The sequence below is a fragment of the Ostrinia nubilalis genome, chromosome 15, assembly GCF_963855985.1.
Source record: "Ostrinia nubilalis chromosome 15, ilOstNubi1.1, whole genome shotgun sequence".
In the NCBI taxonomy this organism is placed as follows: domain Eukaryota; kingdom Metazoa; phylum Arthropoda; class Insecta; order Lepidoptera; family Crambidae; genus Ostrinia; species Ostrinia nubilalis.
In genome coordinates this window covers 11,642,072-11,656,804 of record NC_087102.1, presented here as the reverse complement: position 1 = coordinate 11,656,804, position 14,733 = coordinate 11,642,072, and the positions used below count along the sequence as shown (strand labels likewise).

At 47.8% G+C, this 14,733-nt stretch overlaps 1 protein-coding gene across 1 annotated transcript in view; it reads right to left on the bottom strand.

The window, feature by feature from the left end:
- Nucleotides 1-2,016: 2,016 nt before the first annotated feature.
- Nucleotides 2,017-14,733, bottom strand: part of LOC135078707 (ATPase family AAA domain-containing protein 2-like) — a 29,720-nt gene continuing 17,003 nt past the window's right edge. Inside the window, exons 14-26 of the mRNA XM_063973253.1 lie at nucleotides 14,292-14,428; nucleotides 13,177-13,388; nucleotides 12,809-12,952; nucleotides 12,445-12,591; nucleotides 12,028-12,134; nucleotides 11,495-11,646; nucleotides 9,294-9,445; nucleotides 8,531-8,668; nucleotides 7,127-7,305; nucleotides 6,179-6,335; nucleotides 5,773-5,939; nucleotides 3,855-4,003; nucleotides 2,017-2,411 (exon numbers count right to left, since the gene is read on the bottom strand). Coding sequence (XP_063829323.1) covers nucleotides 2,171-2,411; nucleotides 3,855-4,003; nucleotides 5,773-5,939; nucleotides 6,179-6,335; nucleotides 7,127-7,305; nucleotides 8,531-8,668; nucleotides 9,294-9,445; nucleotides 11,495-11,646; nucleotides 12,028-12,134; nucleotides 12,445-12,591; nucleotides 12,809-12,952; nucleotides 13,177-13,388; nucleotides 14,292-14,428 — 2,082 coding nt within the window. The 3' untranslated portion in view covers nucleotides 2,017-2,170. The remainder of the gene's footprint in view (nucleotides 2,412-3,854; nucleotides 4,004-5,772; nucleotides 5,940-6,178; nucleotides 6,336-7,126; nucleotides 7,306-8,530; nucleotides 8,669-9,293; nucleotides 9,446-11,494; nucleotides 11,647-12,027; nucleotides 12,135-12,444; nucleotides 12,592-12,808; nucleotides 12,953-13,176; nucleotides 13,389-14,291; nucleotides 14,429-14,733) is intronic.

Sequence of the window (14,733 nt, the reverse complement as noted above, 5' to 3'; positions counted from 1 at the left end):
GCGCTCTTCTCAGCTTGCTATCTATGTAGTGGTAATATGAGCTAGTTTGCTACAAATGTGCCGTTAATGTTACCTTCTGCGCAGTCTTCTGCCGCTTGACGACGAGCCCCTTGGACCAGGCGTTCATGCGGCGGCGCTTGCGCTTGGCCGACGACTCCGCGCTCTTTTCACCGTTGCTCTCTATGTAGTAGTAATAGAAGCTATTTTTCAACAACAATGTTACCTTCTGCGCAGTCTTCTGCCGCTTGACCACTAAACCCTTGGACCAGGCGTTCATGCGGCGGCGCTTGCGCTTGGCCGACGACTCCGCGCTCTTTTCACCGTTGCTCTCTATGTAGTGGTAATATGAGCTAGTTTGCTACAAATGTGCCGTTAATGTTACCTTCTGCGCAGTCTTCTGCCGCTTGACCACTAAACCCTTGGACCAGGCGTTCATGCGGCGGCGCTTGCGCTTGGCCGACGACTCGGCGCTCTTCTCGGCTTGCTCTCTATGTTGTAGTAATAGAAGCTATTTTTCAACAACAATGTTACCTTCTGCGCAGTCTTCTGCCGCTTGACGACGAGCCCCTTGGACCAGGCGTTCATGCGGCGGCGCTTGCGCTTGGCCGACGATTCGGCGCTCTTTTCACCGTTGTGCGGCGTCCGCATCGACTTGCTGTCATTCCCAGTGGAGTCTGCGAAGCATTCTATGGAACATAAGTCATATTATTTACACCACATAACATACAAATAGGTTTTAGATTGGCAAAATGAGAAAAATGCCTCCCCTCCCCAATCTCAGTCAGTACTTCAAAAGTGGCGATGTGTGTACTTTAGCGCCCCTTAGCAAATACAGTGTCCAGCCCAGCGGTAGACTGATTGAAATGATAAACACGTTTACTCACGCAGGTGTAGTACGCAGAACTGACGGCCGATGGAGCAAAAAGATTCTGGAGTAGAGGCCACATACCGGAAAACACAGCCTGAGACGTCCATCTCCAAGGTGGACCGACGACCTCATAATGGGCGATAACACCAAACAAACCTCGGGCGATATGGAAACCATTGGGGGAGGCCTATGTACCATCGGAAACAGTGTTAACTATCCATTGCCTGTCATGTCGTCTCGTTCTATCGCAAAGAATCGCCATTTGATGAGAGCAAGAACAAAAACGGAAATGGATAGTTAAGTGTGGCCGTGTGTACATGTACACTTGTACAGCAGTGGACGTCTTGTAGCTGAAATGATGATGATGATAACTCACGCAAGTTGGAGGCAGTGTAGATAAAGTCAGGCAGGTCTGCATCAGCCATATCTCCCTCCTCGCGCCGCTTCTTGGCTATCTCCTGGCATTCCAGCTCGAAGTCGCTATCCATCTCCACAAGGTGGACCGACGACCTCATAAAGGTAGCAGGAAGGCGCCGGATGCAGGCTGCTACCAACCGGGCGATGTGGAAATGATTGGGGGAGGCCTATGTGCACTTGTACAGCAGTGGACGTCCTGTGGCTGAAATAATGACTATGATGATGACTCACGCAGGTTGGAGGCAGTGTAGATGAAATCAGGCAGGTCTGCGTCAGCCATGTCTCCCTCCTCGCGCCGCTTCTTGGCTATCTCCTGGCACTCCACCTCGAAGTCGCTATCTATCTCCACAAGGTGGACCGACGAACTCATAAAGATAGCAGGAAGGCGCTGGATGCAGCCCGCTATCAACCGGGCGATGTGGAAATCATTGGGGGGAAGTCTATGTACAGCAGACATCATGTGGCTGAAAAAATGATGATGATGATGACTCACGCAAGTTGGAGGCAGTGTAGATAAAGTCAGGCAGGTCTGCGTCAGCCATGTCTCCCTCCTCGCGCCGCTTCTTGGCTATCTCCTGGCACTCCACCTCGAAGTCACTATCTCCACAAGGTACCGAGCTACCAACCGGGCGATGTGGAAATCATTTGGGGAAGTCTATGTTCAGCAGTGGACGTCCTGTTGCTGAAATGATGATGTTAATTATGACTCAGATTGGAGGCAGTGTAGATGAAATCAGGCAGCCATGTCTCCCTCCTCGCGGCGTTTCTTGGCTATCTCCTGGCACTCCAGCTCGTAGTCGCTATCCATCTCCACAAGGTGGACCGACGAACTCATAAAGGTAGCAGGAAGGCGCTGGATGCAGGGAGCTACCAACCTATAGAAGTCTATGTACAACAGACATCCTGTGGCTGAAAAAATGATGATGATGATAACTCACGCAGGTTGGAGGCAGTGTAGATGAAATCAGGCAGGTCTGCGTCAGCCATGTCTCCCTCCTCGCGCCGCTTCTTGGCTATCTCCTGGCACTCCACCTCGAAGTCGCTATCCATCTCAACATCAATGAGTGCGTGCGCATGGTCCCTTAGCGAACATGCCTCGTGCCGGATCTGCTTGTCTGATGATGTCCTGGTAAGGTTTTTGGAGATGAATAAAAGGTAGAGGTTGTGGAGGTAGGCTAGGTGAATAACTAATGAAGGCAGTTCTGGTGTACCAGTCTCGTAATTGGACTAAATTATAATATTGTCTCTTGGTTATTCAATAAAAGGGTAGGTGTAGGATTAAAGCTTTAAAAAGACCAATCTTTATTTGAGACTGGTATGACGGAACTGCTATCAATGAAGCTAAAGCCACACGGTCGGTTTTTAGGGTGAGTGTCATCAATTTAGTGAATAGGTGACGAATGGTTATGATATAGAAATTAGGTTATACAAATAATTAATTTATAAATCTTAAAATTTAAACTTTTGTGAAGATCAACCGACCGTATAACCGTGCCAGTACTTACAAAACTTTACGAATACTGTATATCTAATCTAATGTAAATTGTCTGTTAAACTTTTTGGTTATGACAGCTAAAAGCATTCTAATCACTATAATGGGTGTAAATAATAACAACTAATAACTAAATTAATTACAATGACTGTTGTATATAGATTTTGTATTTATATTACATGCAACTGGACTGATTCTGATCTTCATCCGATAAATACATTTCGGTGAAGAGAGGAATCAAGCTCAATGTCCGAAAATTTTACGGAGAAAAGGTTAGAGGATGTAATATATTTTACAAATCATATTTACGCTATAAATACTGACTATAGTGGTTATTAAGGCTATATACAAGCGTATTGGCATACCTATACACCCCTCTAGCCCTTTGATTTTTTGATTTGCAGGAAATTATGTGGAAGAAAACATAATAAACACATTTAAAAATAGGTTACAATGTAATGGGGTAATACGCAAAATAAAGTAAAATTAGTGCTGGAAACGAATACATCATGTTAGAGGCATAAAACATGATTTTATGGTCATGGTAATGGCAGAATAGTAAATGAAAATTTCAAGGATTTGTCATTTGATAAACAATAAATAAAATAAATAAACACACATTCTCCATTTCTGGTCACATGACACGTGATCGATAGGGACATCCCTCATCCATTAGACCGTCACATCAAATTCAATCTTAGGAAAATAATAAGGCATTCACACGAACATATTCAAACATTTATGTGTCGTCAATTAGGACGAGTCGATATTTACTAGATGTTATGGATATGTAGTTTCGGCTATGGATACGGTTACAGATATAGGAATAATATTATACCGGTGGTTTCGGTTACTGTTACGAATATCTGTGCTTTAGAATGCAATTTGCTATGCTATACAAAAAACAATTTAAACTGCCTACATCCGAAACTATCCGAAACTTTTGAATCGGTTACGGTTACGGTTTCGGATATTTTTTTATTCCGTATATCTGAAAGTTTCGGTTACGGTTACGGATATCCATAACATCCCTGATATCGACTTTTCAACAAGAAAAACAGAAAATTAAATTCTTACCTGTCCGGGTTATACTCTAACGCGTTCGCGCAAATAAGGTCGATGTCGTCTAAGAACTCCTTGGCGCAGTTGTATTTGTGCATGTCCACTTTGGTCATCATCGTCTCTAAGTCCATTGGCTGCTTCACTATGTCTAAGTAGTCAGTTACCTGAAAACATAAGGTTTTTAAACCATATAGGTATCCTTGCATAGTCTATAGCCTTGAATGTTGCACTGGGCACATCTACAAAACCGTATAGTAGTGAATTGTGAGTCGCTATTTGGTTTCTAAATACAAAAAACAACGTTTCTCACTAGCATTTGCTTCAAGATCTGTTGTATTTTGGGATGGGAGAAAATCCGTTGCTAAGTTGGAACACATTTATGAAACAAGCAAGTTGAAGCTGTTATTTATATTTAGTTAAATATTATTTACTAACTTTCCGCCCGCGGCTTCGCCCGCGTGGAATTTCGTTTGTTAAATTTTCCTGAATTTTCTTTGCTATAAACCTCACGGAGCCCGAGACCTTTCCAACAAATGATCTTTTCTTAAATGGTTGGATTCTTACTTGTCTAACAGGCATTTTTACGTGGTAGTCAATGGTTATAAGTCTAACATCTTTCAAATAACCTCAGGTGTACCTCAAGGGTCACATCTGGGACCGGTTCTATTTAACATCTTCATCAATGACCTGCCCGAATGCTTTAGTCATTCTACGCCATACTTATTTGCAGATGACCTTAAATTAACACGGACGGTGGAAAGACTGGAAGATGCCTTACTGCTCCAAAGCGACATTGACAAACTGCTATGTTGGTGCGCAAACAACGGCATGGAACTTAACATTAAAAAATGCTCACAAATTACTTTTACCCGGAAGATTAAACCATTTGTTCATAGTTACTCCATGAACGGTTCACCCCTCAATGTAGTTGATATTGTAAGGGACCTAGGAGTCCTGATTGACAGAAAGCTAACATTTGTCCCACACATCGATGCAGTCATCAAGAAAGCGTCAAAATGTTTAGGCTTTATAATGCGAAATTCCAAATCATTTAGGAAAGCAGAAACTAAGATTACTCTATTTAATTCACTGGTACGTAGTTTGATTGAATACTGCTGTGTCGTGTGGCGCCCTCATTATGCTGTACACAGCCTCAGAATAGAGCGAATACAAAAACGCTTTCTTTACCATTTAGCTTACTCTGCAGGCATTGCCAAAAGGGTTGATGGATATGCTTCACGACTCGATTACTTTAAAATAAAAACTTTAGAGAGCAGAAGAACCATTCATGACATATTATTTTTGTCTAAAGTCCTAAATGGTAATATTAACTGTCCAGATCTTCTATCCAAATTTAAATTCAGAGTTCCCACAAGGTATCACAGAAATCCCATCAATTTTCTATATCCTCCTTTCCGTAAGACGGTACTGGGCTTTAACTCACCAGTCCCGAGGCTCTGTAAGCTTAATAACAATATTAATGGGGATATAGATATTTTTTGCACCTCTTTGAACAGGCTTAAATACCAACTTCATCATCTAAATTAATGTTGATGAGCCTCACTTTTTTAATATTATATATATATTTATTATATAACACCTTTAAAAGTGTACCGTGTCAATCTTTCATGCATGCAGTGTTTACCGTACTATTATTGTGCACTTAGTTCTAAGTTATTGTTATCTAATTTTTTGTAAGCATTGGTGTAACAATTATTGGTAAACCAAATAAATAAAATAAAATAAAATAAAATGCAAAACCGTGGAAATCGGTTCGTGCGTTCTGGAGTTATAGCGTCAGGAAGGAAAACCCGACTTATTTTTATATATTAGATTTTCATCTCAAAATCAGTTTTGGAGAACTCATATTAAAGGGAATTCACAATGACAGCACCTAAGTAACCTAATATGGAAACATCTTATTCAAACTAACCTCTTCTAAGTCGACAGGCTTGGTGAACTTATAGAATCGACGGTTAGAAGCCAGTTTGCGGCAGATATCCCGTAAGAAGATGCGCAGTTCCCGCAGTTTGTAGTCTTCCTTGCGCTTGCGCCGGGCCATGTCTTCTTGGCTCTCTCGCGGCGGTGGAGGGGGTGGTGCTAAAAAGAGTTTTATCATTAGAACTAGCGAGTCGTCCTGGCTTTGCACAGGTGCTAAATATACATATAAAACTTCTTTTTGAATCACTATATCTATTAAAAAAAACCGTTGAGTAGTTCTAAAGATCTAAACATGCATAGTGAGGGAGAGACAGCGGAAGACGACTTTGTTTTATACTATGTAGTGATTGTTTAATTATGACCCATATGTCATTGTTATAAGGTTGTCTTTCGCTTACCTCGAGGCAATGGTGGCGGAGGCTCCGTGTTTTCGATAGGAGGCGGGTCTAACAGAGCTTCGGCAATCAACGGCTTTAGGAACGCGATCACTTCTGCCGCATTTGGTTCCCGCATTCTGTATACGCAGTCCTTGTACAGAGGGAACAGGTCTTGAAGCTGAAATAGAAAGATAATTTTAAGCTATTGTCATCGTCTCGCCAGGGGTTACAGCTTGACCGCCAATAGATATCAATTTAGACTACAATTTCGGTAGAACACTGTGTTGAGAATGAGATATTATCAGATTTGATGTCTTCACCAATATCGCGTTCGAATAGCACGCATCCTCCGTTTTACTCAAGTTTTAATTATGCGAGACAGTAGCAGTAGCGTGTTATCCCCGCAACCCTAGTCCTCAATATCTACAACACTAGCGTCTTTTCCGTGATTAATGACACGCCATATGTGTGAAATAGTGAATAGCGCGCATCCTCTCCGTTAGTTCTTACCTCTGCCGGCAAATCCGAGTGCTGCGCAGTTGTGGTGGCCAATAGTAATGTATTATCTCCCGCAGCGCGCGTCCGCCATAGTTGTAACAGTAGCGCTGTCCCGGTGGGCGCTAGTGGTAACCACATTAAGACTAATAGCGCGCATCCTCTCCGCTGGTCTTGCCTCGGTCGGCAAATCCGAGTGCTGTAACCAGTAATAGCGTGTTGTCCCCCGTCGCGTAGTAGTGCCGTAGCACCATCCCGGTGGGCGCTAGAGACTAGAGACTACCACACTAAAACGAATAGCGCGCATTCTTACGTCGGCCGGCAATTCCGAACGCTGCGCACTACTGCGCTGTGGTAGTAGCTAACAATAGCGTGTTATCCCCCGCGTTTCGCCACCGCCATCGGTGTAACAGTAGCACCGTCCTGGTGGGCGCTAAAGACTACCACACTAAAACGAATAGCGCGCATTCTTACCTCGGCCGGCAAGTCAGAGTGTTGCGCAGTTGTGGTGGCCAATAGTAATGTATTATCTCCCGCAGCGCGCGTCCGCCATAGTTGTAACAGTAGCGCTGTCCCGGTGGCCGCTAGTGACAACCAAACCAAGGCGAATATTGTGCATCCATCTGTCTTACCTCTGCCGGCAAGTCCGAATGCTGCGCAGTGGTAGTAGCTAACAATAGCGTGTTGTCTCCCGCAGCGCGCGTCCGCCATAGTTGTAACAGTAGCGCTGTCCCGGTGGCCGCTAGTGATGTCCACACTGATAGCACATCGCGGACGAATAGCACGCATCCTCTGTCCGCTCGTCGACATTCCGAAAATAGCTGTAACAAGGTAAAGAACATGAGTATGTAGAATCTTCGGTATCTGTAAATAAGTCCGTATATGTAACGTCTACTATGGTTAACATAGTAGACCCTGAAATTGTTCCAGACACATATTGATACGATTTTCTTCGTCATTCAATCGGTGGATCGTTATTTTAAGATGATTTTAATACGAAATATTTCAAGCTAAAGCCTGGTCCGTGAGCACGTAGAATCCCGTCCAATGACCCCAAGCTACCCATCCTTATCGCTCGCGCGTAATTATATTGCTGTCACGACTGTGCGACGCGCGCCCGCAGTGAGTGTGCGAGCGCGACAGCAACATAATTACGTGCGAGCGACAAGGATGGGCAGCTTGGGGTCATTGGACGGGATTCTACGTGCTCACGGACCAGGCTTTAGTTACAGTATCTTTCGTGGGTTAAGAGCTACATCAGTCACTACTCACTCACCGATATAAGCGCCTGCTCGGGCGTGAAGGCGAGCGCCGAGTGTAGTGTTGACATGCTAAGTTCTTTGACAGTACAGTCTTCCATATCGCTTAGCAGCGCCGGCGCTATGTACGTCTCAGCGCACGGGCCGCTCATCAGCAGTATACTGGACGTAAAAGTACAGTCGCCGAGCAGATAGAATTGTCCAATGATCCCAAGCTACCCATCCCTATCACTCGCGCGTAATTATATTGCTGTCGCGCTCGCGCACTCACTGCGGCCGCTCGTCGCACAGTCGCGAGCGACAAGGATACATTGAGGAGTCATTGAACGAAATTCTGTGTGCTCGGTGACCGGACTTTAGTTATCATCACCACTCACCGATATAAGCATCCATGTCGCTCAGCAGCGCCGGCGCTATGTACGTCTCAGCGCACGGGCCGCTGATCAGAAGCACGCTGGATGTTAGTTGCGCCCGTATTCACAAACGATGCTTGCTTAAGTGAAGCAGCAAATCGAACGCACAGCGTTTAATAGAGCTCTGTGATTGGTTCGTGTGTCACCCTGTGCGTCCACGCGCACTGTGAGACATGATAATGTTTGTAAATACGGGCGTTAGTCACCACTGACCGATATAAGCGACTGCTCGGGCGTGAACGCGAGCGCTGCTGTGATCATTGCTGTCACGAGCAATGTGTTCTGTTTTTGGGCATATGGTTGCGACACCGGCCCCGCCCCCTTTTCACATCTCCCTTTAGTTTCTGTGATTTGTGGTCACCACTCACCGATATAAGCGCCTGTTCGGGCGTGAAGGCGAGCGCCGAGTGTAGTGTTGACATGCTAAGTTCTTTGACAGTACAGTCTTCCATCTCACTCAGCAGCGCCGGCGCTATGTACGTCTCAGCGCACGGCCCGCTGATCAGCAGTATACTGGACGTAAAAGTACAGTCGCCGAGCAGATAGAATCGTCCAATGATCCCAAGCTACCCATCCCTATCACTCGCGCGTAATTATATTGCTGTCGCGCTCGCGCACTCACTGCGGCCGCTCGTCGCACAGTCGCGAGCGACAAGGATACATTGAGGAGTCATTGAACGAAATTCTGTGTGCTCGGCGACCGGACTTTAGTTATCATCACCACTGACCGATATAAGCGTCCATGTCGCTCAGCAGCGCCGGCGCTATGTACGTCTCAGCGCACGGGCCGCTGATCATAAGCACGCAGGATGTTTAGTTGCGCCCGTATTCACAATGCTTGCTTAAGTGAAGCAGCAAATCGAACGCACAGCGTTTAATAGAGCTCTGTGATTGGTTCGTGTGTCACCCTGTGCGTCCACGCGCACTGTGAGACCTAATGTAACGTTTGTAAATACGAGCGTTAGTCACCACTCACCGATATAAGCGCCTGCTCGGGCGTGAAGGCGAGCGCCGAGTGTAGTGTTAACATGCTAAGTTCTTTGACAGTACAGTCCTCCATGTCACTCAGCAGCGCCGGCGCTATGAAGGTCTCAGCGCACGGCCCGCTCATCAGCAGTATACTGGACGTAAAAGTACAGTCGCCGAGCAGATAGAATCGTCCAATGATCCCAAGCTACCCATCCCTATCGCTCGCGCGTAATTATATTGCTGTCGCGCTCGCGCACTCACTGCGGCCGCTCGTCGCACAGTCGCGAGCGACAAGGATACATTGAGGAGTCATTGAACGAAATTCTGTGTACTCGGCGACCGGACTTTGGTTATCATCACCACTCACCGATATAAGCGTCCATGTCGCTCAGCAGCGCCGGCGCTATGTACCTCTCAGCACAGGGACCGCTGATTAGAAGCACGCTGGATGTTAGTTGCGCCCGTATTCACAAACGATGCTTGCTTAAGTGAAGCAGCAAATCGAACGCACAGCGTTTAATAGAGCTCTGTGATTGGTTCGTGTGTCGCCCTATGCGTCCACGCGCACTGTGAGACCTAATGTAACGTTTGTAAATACAGGCGTTAGTCACCACTCACCGATATAAGCGACTGCTCGGGCGTGAACGCGAGCGCTGCTGTGATCATTGCTGTCACGAGCAATGTGTTCTGTTTTTGGGCATATTGTTGCGACGATAGCCCCGCCCCCTTTTCACATCTCCCTTTAGTTTCTGTGATCTGTGGTCACCACTCACCGATATAAGCGCCTGCTCGGGCGTGAAGGCGAGCGCCGAGTGTAGTGTTGACATGCTAAGTTCTTTGACAGTACAGTCTTCCATGTCGCTCAGCAGCGCCGGCGCTATGTACGTCTCAGCGCACGGCCCGCTGATTAGAAGCACGCTGGATGACGTTGGCGGGATGTCCGACCTGGAAGAAGGATCTAATAAAAAAAACTGTACATTAATATGACGCTTAACTGAGAATAATACTGTAGTGAAGTGGTACGGGTAGAAGTGTTTTTGTTATGTAAAATGTCAATAAGTGATAGCTCTATTATGTCACATGACGTCTCCATCTCCTTCTGCACAGTTCCATTACTGCGCTACGTAGTCCCTAATGTATAGACGATATAAGATTCGTAACATTTCAAGTTAATTTGTGACGTCATAAAGGTTGCAGGAAGCAGGAAGGCGCTGGAGGACACTAGTCTCCACCAATTGGCCATTCGGGGTGCCTACGTTCAGTAGAGGACGTTCTGTGGCTAAAGTAATGATGATGTCATAGGTCTGCCTCTTTGGAGAAGGGTGACTAAATGTGTAATTATGATGGTGGTGACGTCGTAGGGGCAGGGGAGGACACTTAGAAATGACGATGATGGCGACGTCATAGTAGTCGTAGCGGGCGCGCGTGACGTCACGCAGCAGCGGCTAGGGACACACTCACGGCGGCAGCAGCTGGCGGGCGGCCTGCAGCGGGCGCGCGTGACGTCACGCAGCAGCGGCTAGGGACACACTCACGGCGGCAGCAGCTGGCGGGCGGCCTGCAGCGGGCGCGCGTGACGTCACGCAGCAGCGGCTAGGGACACACTCACGGCGGCAGCAGCTGGCGGGCGGCCTGCAGCGGGCGCGCGTGACGTCACGCAGCAGCGGCTAGGGACACACTCACGGCGGCAGCAGCTGGCGGGCGGCCTGCAGCGGGCGCGCGTGACGTCACGCAGCAGCGGCTAGGGACACACTCACGGCGGCAGCAGCTGGCGGGCGGCCTGCAGCGGGCGCGCGTGACGTCACGCAGCAGCGGCTAGGGACACACTCACGGCGGCAGCAGCTGGCGGGCGGCCTGCAGCGGGCGCGCGTGACGTCACGCAGCAGCGGCTAGGGACACACTCACGGCGGCAGCAGCTGGCGGGCGGCCTGCAGCGGGCGCGCGTGACGTCACGCAGCAGCGGCTAGGGACACACTCACGGCGGCAGCAGCTGGCGGGCGGCCTGCAGCGGGCGCGCGTGACGTCACGCAGCAGCGGCTAGGGACACACTCACGGCGGCAGCAGCTGGCGGGCGGCCTGCAGCGGGCGCGCGTGACGTCACGCAGCAGCGGCTAGGGACACACTCACGGCGGCAGCAGCTGGCGGGCGGCCTGCAGCGGGCGCGCGTGACGTCACGCAGCAGCGGCTAGGGACACACTCACGGCGGCAGCAGCTGGCGGGCGGCCTGCAGCTGGGCGAGCAGCAGCGGGCGCGCGGGCGGCGGCAGGCGGCGCGCGGGGGGCGGGCAGGCGCGGGCTCCGGCCGCCACTAGCGAACGCATCGCCTCTAACATGTCTTGGGTTGTCACTTCCACCTGGAAACGTATGAATAACGTCAACGCAACCCAAATATTTTCCAACACATTAGGGTGCCCACACAGATCAGCTGCATTGACAGTGGGTTGTAATAAGCAAAGCGCCAGAAAAGCCGACGGCAAGCGCGATTCTGAATCGACATTCGCACTCTTACTTGAAGCCGCGCGAACTGTCCCCCCGCTGCCAGCGGCTTTGACACGTACGACTACCGAACACAAAACCTAGGGTTGTGTTCGTTTCAGCCGAAATACGTCCACTGCTGGACAAAGGCCTCCCCCAAGAATTTCTACAAAGACCGGTCCTGCGCCGCTCGCATCCAGGCACCTGCCGGAAGAGCTGTGTAAATGCACATAATAATAATACTAAAGTTCAATACTCACATTCTTAGCATCGATAAGTAAGGCGTGTTCGCTGTCGTACACTTGTGGGTAGACTCTTCTCAACGCCTTTAATACTGATTCTGAGCATAAAGCTTTTAGGTCTGAACCTGTAACAACCAAAATAAAGTCATAAATAAAATATGTTTGGTCATGGAAAATCTCTGAGACACTACTGTTCTGATAATAATCTAACTGGTCTCTTTGTATTGCTATCTAGTGAACCTACCTCCATAGCCGACTGTGAGCTGTGGCCTGTGCTATCTGGTCGAAAGCCTCTTCGCCTGGGCGCGGGGTCCAGTGCTTGGTGTATATGTGCAGGATGTCCCTTCTAGCGGCGGCGTGTGGAGGCGGGAAGCTAACATCTCTCCTAGCGGATACTTCTAATAGCAATAAATTCTATGGACGGAACTAACTTACCTCCATAGCCGACTGTGAGCTGTGCTATCTGGTCCAAAGCCTCCTCCCCTGGGCGTGGGGTCCAGTGCTTGGTGTATATGTGCAGGATGTCCCTTCTAGCGGCCGCGTGTGGAGGCGGGAAGCTAACATCTCTCCTAGCGGATTCTCCTAATAGCAAGAAATGCTATGGACGGAACTAACTTACCTCCATAGCCGACTGTGAGCTGAGCTATCTGGTCCAAAGCCTCCTCCCCTGGGCGTGGGGTCCAGTGCTTGGTGTATATGTGCAGGATGTCCCTTCTAGCGGCCGCGTGTGGAGGCAGAAAGATAACGTCTCTCCTAGCGATCGCCTACAGCAGAAAAACATGCTAATGACGGAACTAACCTCCATAACCAAATGTGAGCTGCGCTATCTGGTCCAAAGCCTCTTCTCCTGGGCGTTGGCTCCAGTGCTTGGTGTATATGTGCAGGATGTCCCTTCTAGCGGCGGCGTGTGGAGGCGGGAAGCTAACATCTCTCCTAGCGGATACTTCTAATAGCAAGAAATTCTATGGACGGAACTAACTTACCTCCATAGCCGACTGTGAGCTGAGCTATCTGGTCCAAAGCCTCCTCCCCTGGGCGTGGGGTCCAGTGCTTGGTGAATATGTGCAGGATGTCCCTTCTAGCGGCGGCGTGTGGAGGCGGGAAGCTAACATCTCTCCTAGCGGATACTTCTAATAGCAAGAAATTCTATGGACGGAACTAACTTACCTCCATAGCCGACTGTGAGCTGAGCTATCTGGTCCAAAGCCTCCTCCCCTGGGCGTGGGGTCCAGTGCTTGGTGTATATGTGCAGGATGTCCCTTCTAGCGGCCGCGTGTGGAGGCGGGAAGTATAGTTCCCGGTCGAAGCGACCCGCGCGACGCAACGCTGGATCGACAGCGTCTAGGCGATTGGTTGCGCCTATGATTACCACTTCGCCCCTGAGGTAATGAAGGGTTGGTTAGTTATATGGTGTCTCAGAAATAAACAAAATTGAGGACTTGATCACTTGAGGTTTGTCTACTTGTGACCGAGGCTGAAATGTCAAGCTGTAAGTACTCATGTACAGTCGCAGAATGAAAAGGTTCGTCACCTTAGTGTCGGTTTTCGCTTGCACTAGGTACTGTAAGAGTCAAACCTGCCAACATAACAGTGCAAGAAACAGTGCTGCTAACATTTAAATAAATATGACGTTTGCTGACGAATAAGGTTTTGCTTGTTTAATTTTCTATCCCATGCAATGTTTTTTTTTTATTGTCAAATGTAGTTTTTTTTTTATTTAATAGAAATAATAATGGCAGGCTGAACGAACAAGAAGGTTTTAGTTTATCAATCATAATAATCTTGACAAGATAAATCGTCAAACAACTTTGATCTGAATAATTTTGAACTTTACTGACGAACAGTTAAAGATTATTTTCTCTAACTCGAGATTATTCTGTAACATAGTTTCAAAAGGTAATAATATGTGCTCGCGATTCGTTGAAGGAATCAATTTGAAAACTGACGAACCTTTTCATTCCGTGACTGTACTTCATAAAAAAATTCGCGTTGACACAGATAGGATTTAGTAATAGCAGATTAGCAAAGACACGGAAGCTACGAAGTAAGCACAGACGATTATCAAGCTAGCGCAAGTACACTATTTTTGATCGAGGCAATTGATCGAGACGTATAGTGTAAACACGCACTACAGTTGGTTTCGCCGTGCGTCGCCTACACTTCGGTGTGCGGGCACGCGCTTCATCTCGGTTTATTTCCCGCATAGTGTACTTGCGCCAAAACACTGGCATCTTATGTCGTTCCAATAGGTACTATTTTTCGCAATAAAAAGTACATCTCACCTATCACAAAGGCCGTCCATCTCAGCGAGGAGCGTACCAACAACACTAGTGTGAACTTGCTCCTGGCGCACGCTGCGCACCGGCGCTAGTGCATCGATCTCGTCGAAGAATATTATGGACGGCTTCATTTTGTTTGCCTGAAAGAGAAGCATTATGTTATGAGTTTGGCATTGTGTTTTACATTGCAGCTTGAAATCATATTATTTTTAATAATAGACTTAATACATGTCTATTCGCCTTCGCGAATACAATATTCGTCTTCTATTCCCAATTCATGCTACAGAAGTTTACATTTACGTAACCATATTTAAGGCATAACCACGTGACGTGCGAGGGGCGTGGCCATTTCGTGCGACATTTGTATGGTCGAGAAGAGGGCCAGTCCTGTACAAATGCTACATATAAGGGGCTCTTTCCACCCCTACCTTTCAAATCGGTAAAC